We start from the raw sequence: 18632 nt of genomic DNA on the forward strand, positions 1-18632 counted from the left end.
TCTTTTAATTATTGTTTATTATTGTTGTGCGTTAGCTCCAAATGCAAATCTCAGATCAGACTTCACATAGCATGCATCTAAAATACAATGTTAATGCATTTTCGTCATATTATTGTGGGAAATTCATTGAAATATCACAGTAGCAGAGTTGACCTATACATAATCTTCCAGAGTTTCCCGCCACAGGAAGTGACATCACTTGGAGCAAGTCACATGCTTTTTCTATCAGTGCTTTTCAGATTGTTCTGCTTTTTCATAATCAACAGAGTTGACCAGAACGCAGAGACACACACAAAATAGAAATATTTTTTAATTACTGAAATGACAAACTCTACAGAAAACAAACAAACAAGTAAACACTTGGTAAAATTGACACAATTTTTTTTAATTACACTTAATTATTTGATAATAATTGTAGCTGAATGTAAGATTCAGGAGGTGGAGACAGACAAGCTATTGTGGGAGTCCTTAAGTAGGCTATTGTTAATAGTAGTTAACATTTGATATTGATCAAAAAAGTGAATCAAAGCTGTCCCAAGATAAGAATGGGTATTTGTTTGTTTGTTTTAGGACAACTATTATGAAAGGTGTTGACATTTAAATAGCTGACTAATGTAAAAGAGTATATATATATCTAATGTATATAAATAAAATACAGATCGTACATTTTATAAATAGCTGCTCTTTTATTGCATTCATGTTACTTTAAGACATTGTTTTCAAATAGATTTTAATTCAGTTTGAAATGTATTTGATAATGTCTTAAACTGACATGAATGCAATAAATGTGCATACATACACTATAATATCATTACAGTAAAAAGGTGTTTTTAGCCAGTATTAAATGTATTATGTTTGTTAATGAATGCTTCAGATTACTATAGTATTACTTAAGTTTTTACTACAGTAAACTGTGGTGTATTGTAGGCTAGTATAGTAGAAAACTACGGTATTGGGTCATTTATTTATTTTATAGTTGTTCATGGACTATAATAATTTAATAATGCGCAAATACAATGATTAAACTATTTTGATATTTTGAGAGTGTTCAAATAATTTGAAGAACATCTATTTTGGAGTGCATTTGCTGTTGTGTCATTCGCTAATCTATTTTTTTTTTTTACCAAAAAATAAGTACATTTTCCAAAAGACATTTTCATTCATTCATTCTCATTTCGGCTTAGTCCCTCCATTAATCAGGGGACTGCACAGCTGAATGAACCTCCAATTCCAGTAGACATTTTAAAACTATTTAATATGTCTATATGTTTATATTAAATTTAGTCTTAAATTTTGTCTATATTAAATTTAAGTTGAACTATTGCAAACAGAAAACTACTTCCGGAACCTCGAATTTGCCCGCGAAAATTCGTTTATCAACGGTTTATGCGTCCACAACGCATTGATTTGTCCTTTTGGTTGAAGCATCCACGTATTTTAAGTTACTTTACAGTTTATTTTTGTTAATACAAGTCTGTTCGTGCGAAATATGGCATATATTTGTCGAATATTTAGTTTCCTGCAGCAGTGAACTGATGAAGGGCAGTGGTTTTCTTTCGGTGCCGGTTGTAGGGTGTCGAGTCTCCCTCCAGTGGATCATACAATAAGGTAAAGTCTGCCGTTCTCTCCATAACCTTCCCGGAATGTGGCTAATGACACCGGATTCTAGTTAAATATTAACACAAGCATTACCACACACTGTTTACACCGTGACTTTCATATTTTATTGCGTGACTCGAGCATTTTGTGTTCCGTTATTAACTCTCATAGAAACAGACTAGATATATGGTATATTCTGAAATAATACATTGTTTTAAGTAGTTTATAAAGCATATTAAGGTAAACTTAGTGTTTGTTATTGGGAGAGAGACGAATGCAAACGATCGTGTTAATAACGTTTTGATTTCTGACAGACAGGAGGGAGAGCGAGCGAGCGAGCGAGCGAGCGAGAGAGAGAGAGAGAGAGAGAGAGAGAGAGAGAGAGAGAGAGAGAGAGAGAGAGAGAGAGAGAGAGAGAGAGAGAGACGAGGCTCCTATAAAACCCTGGCTTTCTCATCTTCTTTGCTCTGTGTTTGTCTGAAGTGTCGCTGTTTTAATTTCCCCCTCATTTGTTGATCATCTGCTGTGGACCATGAGCGGTAAGACATTTAACTTTCAGTGGTTCATTTTCCACAGCCTCATCAGCTGCTCGGTGAACCGATTCATTTATTCAGAATGACGAATCAGATGATCCGGTGATCGATCATTATGATCAAAAACACACGTACTCTTCAAACTGAAAGGGTGAACGTGGCTTTAATTGTCGAGGACAGCATCATGAATGTGCATGCTGTCGTGTTTTACTGCTTTCACTGTATTGAAACCTTTTCTTTGGGATAGTAGTAACTGTGTCAGTGGATATAAACAGATGAACAACGTTTACCCAATGGCATAAAGCAATATTTCACAGAAAGAAAAAAGAAAAAGTATGTACCGTACAATGAATTATGAAATAGAAAGACTTGGTGATTATTATTATGTGTAATACTTACAGTAATCTCTCATTTAAATCCCTGCTTTAAAATAAAACTATAGAAAGTGTCACTAATGTTTTGCACTACAAATCCATTACAAACTATCAAGTTTAAATGATAAAAATCAGTGCATTTTAATGTGTTTTTGTATGTATACCATTATGATTTATTGGTTTTAACACGTCAATAATAGAAAACACGCACAAATATTTAAATAAATAAAAATACTAGCCATTTTTACATTAAAACCTAAATAATTTCCGTTATAACCTTTGCAAAACAGTTGTAAGTTAGTTTATTATCAACATGCTGGTTGCTATTGTTTTTTATTCAGCAGGGAACTTGAATGAATTCCTTCTATTGTCAGAAGTGCGTTAATTATATTAATGTAGTCTGTTTAGTTGTGGAAGTGTATGTGTTTATGTTGGTGTGCAGTTAGTTTAGTGTGTTTGTGTTTGTGTGCAGTGGTGTGTGTTGTACTCAGCTCTGGATTCCTTCACTATGAGACATCCATTGAGATTCCAGCATGTGTTTGGACCTGCCTGACCTGAACACGCGCACGCACGCACACACACACACACACACACACACACACACACACACACACACACACACACACACACACGCACACACACACACACACACACACACACACACACAAACACTCTAACTTCTCAGATACCCCTAATACTTATTATCCTGCTCAAACAGGGTGTTTATAGACACGGTTACACACACATACACATACATGACAGTCAAGCCCGAAATTATTCATACCCCTGGGTTATGAATAATTTCAGGGTTGACTTTATACACTAATTCACATGCACACACACACACACACACACACACACACACACACACACACACACACACACACACACACACACACACGCAAACTCTTTCATACACTCCTAATACGCATCTTTATCCACAGTCTTGCTTATACACACACATACACAAACACAAAAATAAACACACACACAGAAATAAACACGCAGACACACAAACGTACTGTACACACACCCACAAACACGCAGACACACGCACAACACACACACATACAGAAATAAACATGCAGACACACAAACAGAAATAAACACACAAACACACACACACACACAGAAATAAACACACAGAAGTAAACACACACACACACACACACACAGAAATAAACACACAAACAAACAAACACACACACACACAGAAATAAACACACAAACACACACACACACAGAAATAAACACACAAACACACACACACACACACACACACACAGAAATAAACACACAAACACACACACACACAGAAATAAACACACACACACACACACACACACACACACACACGCACACACACACACACACACACACACACACACAGAAATAAACACACAAACACACACACAGAAATAAACATGCAGACACACAAACAGACACACACAGTCACAGAAATAAACACAGACACACAGACAAACATACAGTATAAAGACACACATACACACAGAGAAATAAACACACAGACACACACACAAAGAAATAAACATGCAGACACACACACATACACACACACACACACACACAGAAATATTCAAGCAGACACACAAACACACACACACATTCAAATAAACATGCATACATCAACACACACACAAACATACTGTACAAAAACACACACTCACAGAAATAAACACAGACACAGTCACACACACAAACATACAGTACAAAGACACACACACGCACACACACACACACACACACACACACACACACACACACACACACACACACACACACACACACACACAGAAATACACACAGAAATAAACACTCAAACACACACAGAAATAAAGACACACACACACACACACACACACACACACACACATACAGAAATAAACACACACACACACACACACACACACACTGATTAAAGAGCCCATATTATAGATGAAATAGGGTCATATTTAGGTTGTAAGGGTCTCCAACAACAGTCTAATATGCATGCAAGGTCATAAAACACTTTGATGGTCTTATAATCTGCATTTAGTTTTACCTAATTATCCCAACGACTCCCATATGAATCGTCCAGCGATTCATTTGTTCCCAACCCCCTCCTCAGCGCGAAGCTAATCTGCGCTGATTGGACCGATGACAGCCTGCTGCGATTGGTAGACAGTGACAGGCTTCAGCACGAGAGTGAAATGCCCAGCTGGTAATCAACTATATAAAAGTAGTCACAGTGCACACGCGCTTCATAGTGTAAGGCTTTTTTCACACACACACACACACACACACACACACAACCCTCCTCAGAAGAACTGGGGGAAGCGACGCGAGTCTCTCTCTCTCTCTCTCTCTCTCTCTCTCTCACACACACACACACAACGCTCCTCAGAAGAACTAGGGAAAGCGACGCGAGTCTCTCTCTCTCTCTCACACACACACACAACGCTCCTCAGAAAAACTAGGGAAAGCGACGCGAGTCTCTCTCTCTCTCTCTCACACACACACACACACACACACAACGCTCCTCAGAAGAACTAGGGAAAGCGACGCAAGTCTCTCTCTCACACACACACACACACAACGCTCCTCAGAAGAACTAGGGAAAGCGACGCGAGTCTCTCTCTCACACACACACACAACGCTCCTCAGAAAAACTAGGGAAAGCGACGCGAGTCTCTCTCTCTCTCTCTCTCTCTCTCTCTCTCTCACACACACACACACACAGCTAGCTTACGATCGCCATAGCAACGACATACGGCAGTGGAACGCGAGCTCACAAAAGCCTTTAACGTTAAATCCGTAAACAAAGCGGCACGCGTCGCGTTTTTAACGTGGCTTACATGTGATAAGAGAATATAAAGAGTAACCGCGTGTACTGTACCAGGTTAACAAGTAACAAAACACAATAAATACATAATTTGCAAGCTAGAGTAAACGAGGCAACAATTTTAATCGCACTTACTTACACTAGTGAATAAACCTCAACCACTGACTCTTCACAGTTTCATCTTTGGGTAGAGACTGTCAATATTATCCATCTGAGCACAGCGTGACTTCATCGGACCGGCGGCGTCTGTGTGTGTGTGTCTAGTGTTTTTTCTGTGTTAGTGGGCGGGGCCGCAGGTTTCAAATCTCCCTGGTTTGCGCGCGTAACTACTGGCGAGGCTTGTGTTTCGTGGCTGCGTCATCGCGAAACACCTAATGACTCGTTATCAAGACGACTCGTTTGAAGCACTATGAGTCGACTCTTTTATAGATGAATCAATAGTTTTAAACACTGTACACTTACAGATTTAAGCCTTAGCTGGATATTTCACTTCACTTAGAGCTGTGTTACACACTACATGGAAGGGCATTTTCAAAAACCCATAATATGGGCTCTTTAATAAGCGTTCAGATTCCCACAGTCTGCAATTAAACAATAAAGACCTAAGGATGACCCATCATTAGTCATGTTCCAGCTCTGCAGTGCAGTGAAATAATCTGTGATGATCATTGACTCAGCTGGGTGTGTGTTATTCATGCAGACATTAGCAGAAAACAATAGTGATGATGGATTAATAACTCTATACAGGATCTCTGTTACGTCTCCTGAGCCCTGAAAGAGAAAGCCCAGTGTGGTTTGCTCTAGATGTGCAGGTATAAACAGGCCTGATGGAAGAGTGTATGTGTGTGTGTGTGTGTGTATCCGGCGTGCAGTGAGAGGCCGGGATGGTACTGTCTGCATTCTTCAGCTGTGAGACAGTGTTTTGCTCCCTGCAAATCAAATCGTGTTTACAATAATGCTGCACAATATATCGCAAAATGATCATTATTGCAATAATATACATATTACAAACATCTGAGATAAATGAGAAAGGAAAATACAGCCCTGCATAGAACAGAGGAAAACAAAGCACAGGTAGAAATGTGAACATAGGACAATCTCCTTTCAGACGCACCTTCATTAGAAAAAGTCAAGAATCACCTGGGAGAAATTGACCAGTTCAGGACTAATGGAGAGGTCTAGAAAATGCATTATGACAATATTATGACAGCTTCTTCAAGCATTGTAAAGACTCAAGCTATGAACTAATACCTAACTGTTGTGGCGGCGAGACTATTCAGACAGAGACCATTATAATCAATGTTGATCAACATGACATAAGCATCTGATAATGTAGGAAACATCAGAGAGTTGCACATAAACACTTGCATGGATGAACGCAAAGCTTGTTCAAAGTAATGAGAGACTGCTTTTCTTATGTGCACAATTGACACGATGATCTGGAGATTGAATAGGTCGTTTTGAGAATTTCAATTCTGATCTAAGAAATGGACCAAAGCGATTGAGAAAAACCGTAATGAAAAGGTGGTTTATATCAATTTGACCAATCAGATAAGGCCTTGCTATCTTTAGCCCCGCCTCCCCAGTAGTTACTGTTCTACTATTGGCTCAGAGCTGAAGCCAGAGCTGAAAATAAACAGTCAAGACAAGAAAATGAACATGACTACAGCCAATCAGAGTCAGAAGATCTGCTGAGGTTTTCACTCATTCATTGCGTTTAAAAGACTAAGGGCTCTATTTTAATGACCTAGATACAAAGTCTGAAACATTAAGGGCGTGTCTGAAATCACTTTTGCTATTTTAAGGACTGAAAAATACGCTCTGCGCCCTGGCGCATGGTCTAAGAGGGTTGTGCTTATTCTCTTAATGTGTTCTGGGTGTGTTTTGAGTATAACGTGCATTAAACCAATCATTTCATCTCCCATTCCCTTTACGGGTCAGTTACATAACGCCATAGCGCATTTGCTATTTACATGATGGACTTTGTAAGTGTAAAAACTGAACGCTTCACTAGCGAGAAAACAGTTTAACAGAGCATCTGCAGCGCGAGGATAAAGAACAAGCCTCTTCCATTCGGCCTCTTTACTTTCACTTTACTTTATTTTTACTCTTTACTCCTTTACTTTGGTGGAGTAAGGAAACGGTGAAAACTCCCTCCACTGAACACATCCATTAGCCTACATATTTAATTTCCTTTGTTAAGCGCAAAGATTTGCTTCAAAGCTATTTCTAAATTCAGTTTTAATTTCCAGCAAACGAATAAATGAACAATAATAATGAAGTGTGGTCAAAAATTATATTCAAACACACGTCCTGTTCTGATGCCCCATATGGTGATGCAGACGTCTCCAAAAACCCACAGGTGGGCAAATCTAAACGTGTTGTTATTAAAACAAATATAAATATGCATATAATCAATAATACTGCTAATAATAATAACATTATACACATGCAGATTGTCCTGAATAAACTGTAAAAAGCCCCCCAAGGTGGAGAAGGCATGGAGGCAGTGGTGTTTATATTTATGTAGAAAATAATAATGTTTGTAATATTTTAATCCTTTAATTGTTTTCATCTGTAAAGATATTTGTGTGTTGCTGAACATCCTGTGTGTATTAAGCAATGTGTAAGCGTTTTGGACCTGCACAGGCGCATAAGTTGGTCAATGGCGCAGCCTATTTCAGTTCTTCAAAATAGCAACACGTCAACAATGCACCTGAACACATCTCCTTTCTAGACCAGAACACCCATGAGTCCACAGAGTGGCACAAATAGATTTGCTATTTAAACAACGTGGAGCAAAATGTGAAAATTAGAGTTGTGCTGGTCTGAAAATAGCAACAAATCACGCCAAACACGTCTTGCTCCTTCTTTCACCGAGTGTATGATAGGGCCCATAATGTTTGTTGTTTTGTCTGAATTAGAATTAGATCTGAATAATATATTTTACCTGTTGATTTTAATATTATTTAATAATTAAATGTTTTTAAAATATAGCTAATGAAAACAGCATTCCTTAGCGAAATGTAACAGGGTCTTATAAAGTAGTAAAAGTTAATAAATCAATTTAGAGAAATTTAAGCCCCTTAAAAAGTATTAAAAAGTCTTAAATGCTATTTTACAAGGTATTAAATTAAGTATCAGTATGCTAAAGTTTACCTGAATTTAATGTTGAATATTGGGATGCTGTGTAGTTTATGAAATAGAAAAAAAATCCTGCTAGATTTGACATCACGCTGCTTTGTTTACTTTAGTAACCAGGGAAACACCATTATTCCTGCTGCTGTAAAGACGCCACCTGCTGGATTAACATTTTTATTCAGTATAAAAATACAGTTTTAGTTTAGGATTAGTTTCTTGCAATCAGTATTTAGTAAATATACTGCAAGTTAAAATGTCGGCAAAGCTACTGGTTGAAACCTGAAGTGGTGATAAGGTCTTAAAATGTATGCAATAAGTCTTGAAAAAGGTCTTAAAAGGTATTGAATTTCAGTCTTTGATTCCTGTATATGCCCTGTGTAACATCGTAAGAAATATTATTATCGCAGTTCTCAAAAACAATATTTTATGTCGTGTATATTTCCAGTATCGTGCAGCCCTAGACATAAATGTTTCCCTTTTTTTTGTGTTCTTCAACATGACTATTATCCTGCTTTTAACATATTGTATTTCAATAGCCATTTCTTCCCATTCCTCAGCAGCATTTTTAGCCTATTGTATTTCAATTGGCAGTATCTTTGGTATCTCATCATAAACACGCATACTTTCAGAAATATTTTGGAGCAGCTACCCTAAACCTACCCACTTCTCAAAAACATAAAATAAACAGCAGGCAAATAAAGGTAGGGTCATGTGTTTTTATGGCAAACACTGACCATAAAAAGCCTTTCAAACAAGTCGTGTTGCATTCCAAGTCCTCTGAACCCAAACGATGTCTTCATGCCAGAAGGACATGTCAGTGGCACGTATGCGCAAACGTGGCCCCAGTAACATATTTGAGATTGTCAGAAATGTACACAGCATCCTCTCGCAGATTTGTGAAAACAAAAACTGACAAGCAGACATAGCTCCAGTCACATATTTCATGGTTCCCAAATATATAGCATGTATATATATATATATACAAACTGCCATGAGACTGTGTTGGTATGTGATGATTCTGAAGAACATCCACATGATATCCGGTGTGTGTTTGTGTGTGTGTGCAGGTGAATGGCCGCTAATGGATGAGACTTTACTCATGTCTTCGTCAGAGGAGGAGAAGCAGGAGGAGCTGTGGGAGCGGGTGGAGGGCGTGCGGCACAAACTGACCCGCATCCTGAACCCGGCCAAACTCACGCCGTACCTGCGCCAGTGCAAGGTGATCGACGAGCAGGACGAGGACGAGGTGCTGAACTCCAGCCAGTATCCTCTGAGGATCAGCAGAGCCGGTGAGGAGACGAAATTTCACATCACAACATACCTGTAACTGGGATGTGGCACTGACATTATAAGAGAGGTCAGGTAAGCAACAGTCAATATAGGGGCAAACAGATGTATATGGGCAATCTAAAGTCGAAGTTAGATACACAGGTAGATGGTCAGAAGGCAGGCAGCAGACAGGGATAAACAAATAAACATGACGAGGATCAAAACACGGCAAAGCAAGACAAATGAAAGGCGTTGTATTGTCACTAAACAGCAAACAAGACTCAGCAATTTTGTTAGTTTGTTAGTGTGCTGTATTTATAGTGCAGTAATCAGTCCAAAAGCAGCTTCAGCTGTGAGTGTCTAATCAATGGTGACTTGGAGCAGGTGAGTGTGCGTGCTGCATGACTGGGATCTGTAGTCCATAACCCGGCAGATTTGTAGTTCGTGTGAATGTTTTTCAGCGATCTATGGTGTTTAGATCACTGCTGATTGTGACAATACCCTACTGAGAGGAAATAGATATTACAGATATTAGAACAAAAACTCTACAGTATCCAATGATCTCCTTAAAGTCTCTTAAGATGTTAATATTAAGGATATCTATAATCTAGTGTCTCCAAAACAATGACAAAATTCACATTTAGAAAATACACAACCTGATATACACATCCAAAGTTTGCAGTTAGTCACTTCCGCCTAATTGAATCAATGTTCATTACTTCATACTTCAGTTTCTCATCAAATCTTCTGACTAATCAAATGCTAGTGTTTGACATGCCCCGCCCCCTTATTTTCATTGGCTGTTTATGTGCTTAAGCTCAACCACTTTCACTGGCAGAGAAACAAAATGCTATCGGCTGTTTTATTTAAAAAATGCACATTTCAAAGCACTTCACAGTACCTTTAAGGGGTATTCACAACAAGCATGATAACTATTAAAACATAGAATAGATCTTATTATCGTTTTCACAAGTACAATGAAATTTAAAAAGTGCCCTCCAGTCAGTGCAACAATCATTTCCTCTTTTAAGGAAAAATGATCACATTCAGCATTTTGTAAAGCTCACATTGTGTAATGTAATGTACAGTACACACTTACGTCATACCTGTCAACATCGGGATGTGATAACCCCCATAAATGCACCCCCCCCCCCAAAAAAAAATCCTAAAATTATTAAATATGTTCATGTGGAGCTGTTTCTTTGTAAATAAAATGTTAAATGGTCAGTAATATGTTTTATTATTATTATTTACAAAAGAAAAAATAATAGTAAACATTACCAGATAATAAATTAGCAAACAGTTCAGCTTATTAAATTTAATAGCTATTATAATGAAATCGAATCAAGTTATCAAATCTCATCACTCTTTTCTTCACTGTATAACTCACACACTCTGATTAAAGATCAACAAATGAATCTCATTTATTTGGATTTTTTTGTTTGATTGCATTAAATAACAGAGGTGTCGCTTTAAAACTGCACACATCTAACGTTATAATGAAAGTATTCGACTGCTTTCCTAACTTTTTATGCTCATATAGGTCAAAATGAGTTGTGCAAAAAAAAAACAAGATCGACATTTTAGAGGTTATGTGTATATGTCTATTCAAACACACACCCAAAACCCAGACTTTCGCTCCGCTTCAAATCGCGTGTACAGAATCCGTTTGGGAAACAGCGTCTATTTATCACTATGAAGCGCGTCAGCTGACAGTCACGCACCGCTATACGACTGTTTTGAGGATTGCATAGCAGGGGCGAAGGCACCTGTAATGAAAAGGAAGGTTTTATATTTATTTATATTATTAATATTTATAATAATTATTAATTATTATTAAGTGTTTTCATGCCTAAATAAAATGAAAGCGCAGAACAGACTCACATTTAAGAGCAAGGGGCGGCCCCTGGTGGTGGTTTGGTGGTATGGGTTGCATATAGGGAGGATTGGCTCTTTAATGTTTGTTGCCACCCTTCAGAGAAAGACTGAAAATATGGGAGAAATACGGGAAAACACCTTTACGGGATGATAGCGGGATAGAACTGTAAAATACAGGAGAATCCCAGGTATAACGGGAGGGTTGACAGGTATGACTTCCATATACACAGTACTTCTGTATACACAGTAAGTAGTGTTGACACGATACTGGAATTTCCAACTTTGATACGATACCTTGAAAAATATCAGTATCCGATACAATTTTTGATACTAAGTTCCTCAACGTTTAGAGTCTACAGATGAAGTAAATGGAAAAAAAATTAACCAAACCATAATGTTTTGCATTCTCACTTAATCAAACCCTGAGTGACACAGATTTTATGTGTCACAGGCTGATTTTATTCTGTTGTATGTGCTAATCTGTTATATTGGAATCATATCTGGAGGTTTCTAAATGATTAAAGATAAGTAAATAACCTGATAGTTATTCAACTCTTTTTTGGTGAGAAGAGAGACTTTAATGATACCTACCAAAAGCAAGATTGTATTAATTAAAAATGTCAGTGTTGATATTTATCAGTATCGTTGACAGCACTTACAGTAAGTCAGTTCAGCTATACTGGGAAATTCTGTAACGTCATTGAATTGAGTCAAGAAACAGCAGACGCTTTCGTAAGAAATGTTTGCGTTAAAGTTCATTGACTGAGAAGCTTCAGTCTCGTGTTAGTCACACTTTGGAGAAAAGGTGCAAAAGTCAATAGGGAACTGAAGGAAATGTTTCCTCCTTACGGCTGAACAGATTTTAGGATGAGAACAAAGCTTGGACTGAAATACAGTAATCTGATTTATTATTAGCTTAACTCTCACTCACCAGTGCAAACACAGAACATTTAGACAGGGTTTTCAGTCTCATAAATGCCACAAACCCCCTAAATATCATCTTCCTTGTGTGAGGAATAAATTGCATCATGAAATGTACTTTTTTTTGAAATATGGGCAATTTGTACTGAGAAAAACTACTATTATAAATAGATCTAAAATGTTATATTGCAAACAGTTCCTATTAAAAGTAAACTTCATATAATTTTTAAACTTTATTTAAAAAGTTTCTTTTCTTATTTATTTATAAGAAAAAATAAATACATTTTTAAAAGAATAACATTTCCTGTCAAGTTTTAATCAAAATTGTATTTATTGGTTTATTTTATTTATTTATTTGGTTTTTTGTATGAACTATTTCATAACCAATAGATTATTTGAATCCAGTTTTCATGTATTTGTTTATTCATGTAACGTGGAGGCTGAGGCTGTGTTAGAATCCATGTGCAGAAGTTTATTTAAGGGGTTAGGCAGAGACATCAACGAGTAAACAAGCAGAGAGTCGGCAACATATAAGCAATCCAATCCAAACAACAAACACAGGGGCAAATCCAGGCGACGAAGTATAAGAGCAGGCAGTTCAGTAACACAACAATCAGTCCAAAACAGATCAAAAGGGCAAAGACAGAGAACATACGTGAACAAGGCAGGCAGGGTCATACACAGGATAGCAGTCATGAAAGTCACTAGGAACAACGCTTGGTAAGGCAGGTAAACTGGCAATACTTCACAAAGAAGCATGGCCTGAACACTCACTGAAATACAGCACAAACAGGAAGTAGCAGCAGAGGGAGCGGAGCTGAGTCAGTAGCCAGGCGAGGGCTCCCTCTGCTGGCGTGGCGTTACAATTCATTTTATACTGTAGGCTTATTGTTTATTTTAAAATGCTTAATTACTTATTTTATTTTAGTTTTAATTGTGTATATATATATATGAAGAGTTCAGATGTGGTATTTTTGTAGTATTTGTACAAGTATTTTCTATCAGGCTCCTATAAATGTAATGATAAGGTTATTAGCTAGTAAATGGAGCTGGTGTTTAATGTATAGTAAATCGGACTCATTCAAAGTAGCATCGCTGCACAAAAAAAAAAAAACGTGATGAATGCATGCTACACTTCTGAATGTACATTGTGTTTTCTTTTTCTTATAATGCAGAGAGTTTTGAGGTAAGGGATGTTTTCTTTTGCCATTCACTGACAGTCAGACAGGCTCATCCATTTCATTAAACTCCATCTTTTAAAATCGAAAGTGGAATAAAACAGTCTCCTCATAAAGCCGGCGTATCAGCGCACTGCTACATTAAAAACATATGATACGATTCGCACCTTCTGATTGGTTCTCGGGATATAGCGGCTTTTGCTGTCAAAGGCAAGTGGCGTTTAGCGGCTTTTGCCAACAAACTCTTATTTCTGAATGCGCTGACGCTGGGATTTTAATGATTAGAAGCAAATCTATTTGTTAACGGTGTACTAAATGCCTAAAGCATTCACTCAATGTCAATATCCCATTTTTAGCTGCTTTTGCATCTGAACTGTTCATATATATATATATTTATACCAGTTTCTGTTAAGCAGAAAGAAGATTTTTTCCAACACATTTCCAAACATAATAGCTTCAATAACTAATTTCAATTATCTTTGCCTTGATGACAGTACATGATATAAAATTACTTGCTCTGTTAAACGCCATTTGGTAAATATCTGAAAATATATTTAAAAAAAAATTCTCAAGAGGGCTAATCATTTTGACTTCAACCTAATATGTATATATCAGTTTCAGTGGTGCCAGCAGCGAAAATCTTGGGCTGTGGATAGTGTGAAACATGTATTGTTCCTGATGAGTCCTCCTTCACTGTCTTTCCCACATTTGGGAGAGTTACGGTGTGGAGAAGCCCCAAAGAAGCATAACACCCAGACTGCTGATGCCCAGAGTTAAGCATGGGGGTGGATCAGTGATGATTTGGGCTGAATATCATGGCATTCCCTAGGCATTACTTGTGCTAGATGGGTCACTGCCCAGGACTACCGACCCATTCTGGAGGACCATGTGCACCCAATGGATCAAACATTGTATCCTGGAGGTGGTTGGTGTATTAGGAAGATAATGCACCAAAACACACAGCAAGACTGGTGGCAGAATGCTTTGATGAACATGTATGTGTTTGTGTATGTGCAGTGATGTGATTGGTCAGCTTGTATGTCAGTCTGAGCGCGCAGTGATGTGATTGGCTGTGGTGTGCAGGTCGTCTGCTGGACATTCTGCGGGGGCGGGGCGAGCGAGGTCTGCAGGCCTTCATGGAGTCGTTGGAGTTTTACCATCCAGAGCAGTTCACTCAGCTGACGGGACAGCAGCCCACACAGCGCTGCTCCATCATGCTGGGTCAGTGGACACATCTCCTCTCACAGTAATAACACATCAAACTATATCAGTCAATAAAGCTCGACTTGACTTTACTGACAGTAAATGTTTTTTTTTTTACTTTTCTCTGCTGCATGTACATTAGTGCACCATCCAGGCATTATTTACATACTCTGTTGTGTGTGTGTGTGTGTGTAGATGAGGAGGGTCCCGAGGGTCTGACTCAGTTTCTGCTGCTGGAGGTGCGTAAGCTGCGTGAGCAGTTGCGCAGCAGTCGTGTGTGTGAGCGACGTCTGTCACAGCGCTGCCGAGTGGCCGAGGAGGAGCGCAGTCGAGCTGAACGCAGAGCACAGGAGCTCCGACAGGACCGCATACAGCTGGAGAGGTGCACACACACTCACACAGACACACACCAAGGGGTCTGCAGGGTCTTAAACTTCAATAGCGAAATTTTAAGACTTAAAAAGTCTTAAATCCACTGAAATATTGTGTTATAGGTCTTAAATGGTTTTAAACCAGTCTTATTTTTCTAATGTCCATGTAAAGCTCCAATCTCAATTATTTTCAAACACAATTAAATAATCAATACATCTCAATAAAAGTTGTTATTATTTATCAGCTCTATTTACCAATATGATTCAATTATCTTCCTCAGAATAACATTTGTTTAAAAGGTCTCCATGTATTTACAGCTACCTGATGAGGAGGACATTGACCTGGACTGACCAGTGCACACATGTAGTTTGTCATACTTTAAAAAACTTGTCAAAAATTGAAAATAGAGTTTATTTTGGTTATTTATAAACTAATTTCGAGAGGATCACGTGCTTATGATTGCTAGTGGCTGGATACGCATTATCCAATTCTCAATGCACCAATCAGACGTCTCCTAAGCTACTACAAATACCCTGGGTTACGTATCACCTCCATCTTCGTTTTGAAGAATCCCCCCATCCACCCCTACTCCTCCTCCTTCCTAGGATCTGTAGAGCTGCGCATAGTTGGATTTGCTCTTCAGTGTTTGGACTCTCAGTAGTGATTATTAAACCACACTGAACTGAGCTCAACTGAACTGAACTTAAACACTACAAACTGAACTACACTGTTCCTATTTACTGTGACCTTTTATGTGAAGCTGCTTTGACACAATCTACATTGTAAAAGCGCTATACAAATAAAGGTGAAGTGAATTGAATTGAATCTACCTGAGCTCAAACTCCCCTCTCGCCTTGCAACGGGAGGGAGCCCCGAGCTCGAGGATCTTATGAGCTCAGGGCTCTCTCCTGGGACAGCATGCCAAAGTAGCTTATAATTATTCATCAGCTAAATGTGAACTCTTTAATTATTTTTTATACAGTTTATGCTTATTTTGACAAAGTTTAAAATATGTAGATAAGAATCAATTAAAATAAAAAGTAAAGTAAACATATTTAAAAGTATAAGTCTAGAATTTCATCCATAATGGTCTTAAAAAGTCTTAAATCTGACTTGCTGAACACTGCAGAAAGGACATGCACATCCTCAAACATTCACACACTCACACGCGTATAGACATGCATGCACACACACTCAAACACACAAAATTCTGGTACATTTGGTGCCCACCATGTGAGAAATACAAGTCACACACACACACACACACACACACACTCTAAAGCCTCATTCACTCTACGAACGACTTGCAGCGACAAAGTGACAAGCGACCGTTCATTTAAACGGAGATCGAGCGACTTCCAGCGACCGCTGACCGGGTGGGCGTGTCGAGCGACGTAACAAGGTTGAGAATCCTTCAACTTTATTTAACGAAGAGCGACTTTTTTGAGCAACAGGAGCACCATTAGAGCTCACATGACCCTCTCTCAGCTTGCTCTGAGGCCAGTTGTATTCTGTGTGCTGTTGATCAACACAGACCTGCATTTGCAGCAGGTCACCACCCAGAGTGACAGGCAGCTACAGTCGCTGCTACTGTGAATGAGGCATAATGCACGTCTCATTCACTCAGTGTCCTTTGGTTAGTCCCTGATTTATCAGGTGTGGCCACAGTGGAATGAACCGCCAACTACTCTGGCTTATGTTTGATGCTGCGGATGCCTTTCCAGCCACAACCCAGCACTGGGAAACACCCACACACTCTTTCACAGACTCTACAGACAATTTTGTTTACTCAATTCATCTATACTGCATATCTTTAGTCTGTGAACCACTCAGGACTCGAACCAGCGACCTTCTTGCTATGAGGCGACAGTGCTAACCATTGAGCTGCCCCGCCTTAATTATTACAAATATTTCCTCAAATGCAGTGTGTTTAAGATTAGTCTGAAAGCAAATGTTTGTTATGTGTGTGTGTGTGTGTGTGTGTGTGTGTGTGTGCGTGTGTGTGTGTGTGTGTGTGTATCAGGTTGAGGCAGGACTGGGAGTCTGGCAGTCGAGAGCTAGGTTTGCTGAAGGAGAGACACCTGGAGCAGGCTGTAAAATACTCTCGAGCGTTAGAGGAACAGCGCAGAGCTGCGGCGAGAGAGAGAGAGCTGCTCACTGAGGTATAACACACACACACACACACACCTGCAGAATCACAGCCAGAAACTCTTCAGTTGCGTGTGTTTTCTGCACTGAAGTTTTAGATGGCTTGTTGACATCCTTCAGGGACTGTTTCAGTAGTGGGCGTGTCCATGTGCTGTGATTGACAGGTGGAGCAGCTCAGGAAGAGGTTGGTGGAGGTGGAGAAACGCACAGACGCTGACTCCACCCCCTCACTGCCGCATCACACAGGTGCTGAGGGGATTGACAGCGCCACTGCAGGCGTGGAGGACACACACACACAGAGAAACAGAGCGCAGGACTCAGGAAATCAGGTCAGTGTGACGCCAGCTCATCCTCACAGGAGTGTGTAAGTGTGTGTGTGTCTGATGTGTGACTGTGTGATGTTGTGTGTGGGTTTGGCGTGATGTGATGTGTGAGTTTGATGTTGTGTTTGTGTGTGTGTGGGTTTGATGTCATGTGTGTATGTTTGATGTCATATGTGTGTGTGTGTGTGTGTGTGTGTCTGATGCTGTTTGGGTCTGATGTTTTGAGTGTGTCTTTGTGTGTGTTCTTGTCTGATATTGTGTGTATGTGTGGCCTGATGTCATGCGTGTGTGTGTTTGTGGGTCTTAGTGTGTGTGATGTTGTGTGAGGATGTGTGTGGCCTGTGGTCATGTGTGTGTTTGTTATAATGTGTGTGTCATAATGTGTGTGTCAAATTTGCATGTGCGTGTATGATGTTGTGTGTGTCCTGATGTCTTGTGTGTGTCTGATTTTGTGTGTATGTGATGTTGCATGGTTGTAAGTGATGCTGTATATGATGTTGTGTGTGATGATGAGTGTGTGGCCTGATGTTGTGTGTGTGTCTGATTTCATGTGTGTGTATATATAATATTGTGTGTGTGTGTGATGTTGTGTGTGTGTCTGATTTCATGTGTGTGTATATATAATATTGTGTGTGTGTGTGATGTTGTGTGTGTGTCTGATTTCATGTGTGTGTATATATAATATTGTGTGTGTGTGTGTTGTAAGTGTGTCTGATTTCATGTGTGTGTGGCCTGATGTTGTGTGTCTGATTTCATGTGTGTGTATATATGATGTGTATGTGTGTGTGTGATGTTGTGAGTGTGTCTGATTTCATGTGTGTGTGGCCTGATGTTGTGTGTCTGATTTCATG

The 18632-nt window shown here is 39.0% G+C and overlaps 1 protein-coding gene across 1 annotated transcript in view; it reads left to right on the top strand.

Annotated features, from left to right (window-relative positions):
- The first annotated feature begins 2034 nt into the window (after positions 1-2034).
- Positions 2035-18632, top strand: part of zmp:0000000896 (caspase recruitment domain-containing protein 10) — a 41919-nt gene continuing 25321 nt past the window's right edge. Inside the window, exons 1-6 of the mRNA XM_056452998.1 lie at positions 2035-2138; positions 9557-9778; positions 14819-14956; positions 15134-15320; positions 17334-17472; positions 17623-17787. Of these exons, the coding sequence (XP_056308973.1) occupies positions 2132-2138; positions 9557-9778; positions 14819-14956; positions 15134-15320; positions 17334-17472; positions 17623-17787 (858 nt within the window). The 5' untranslated portion in view covers positions 2035-2131. The remainder of the gene's footprint in view (positions 2139-9556; positions 9779-14818; positions 14957-15133; positions 15321-17333; positions 17473-17622; positions 17788-18632) is intronic.

This window comes from Danio aesculapii, chromosome 3, assembly GCF_903798145.1.
Source record: "Danio aesculapii chromosome 3, fDanAes4.1, whole genome shotgun sequence".
Classification (NCBI taxonomy): domain Eukaryota; kingdom Metazoa; phylum Chordata; class Actinopteri; order Cypriniformes; family Danionidae; genus Danio; species Danio aesculapii.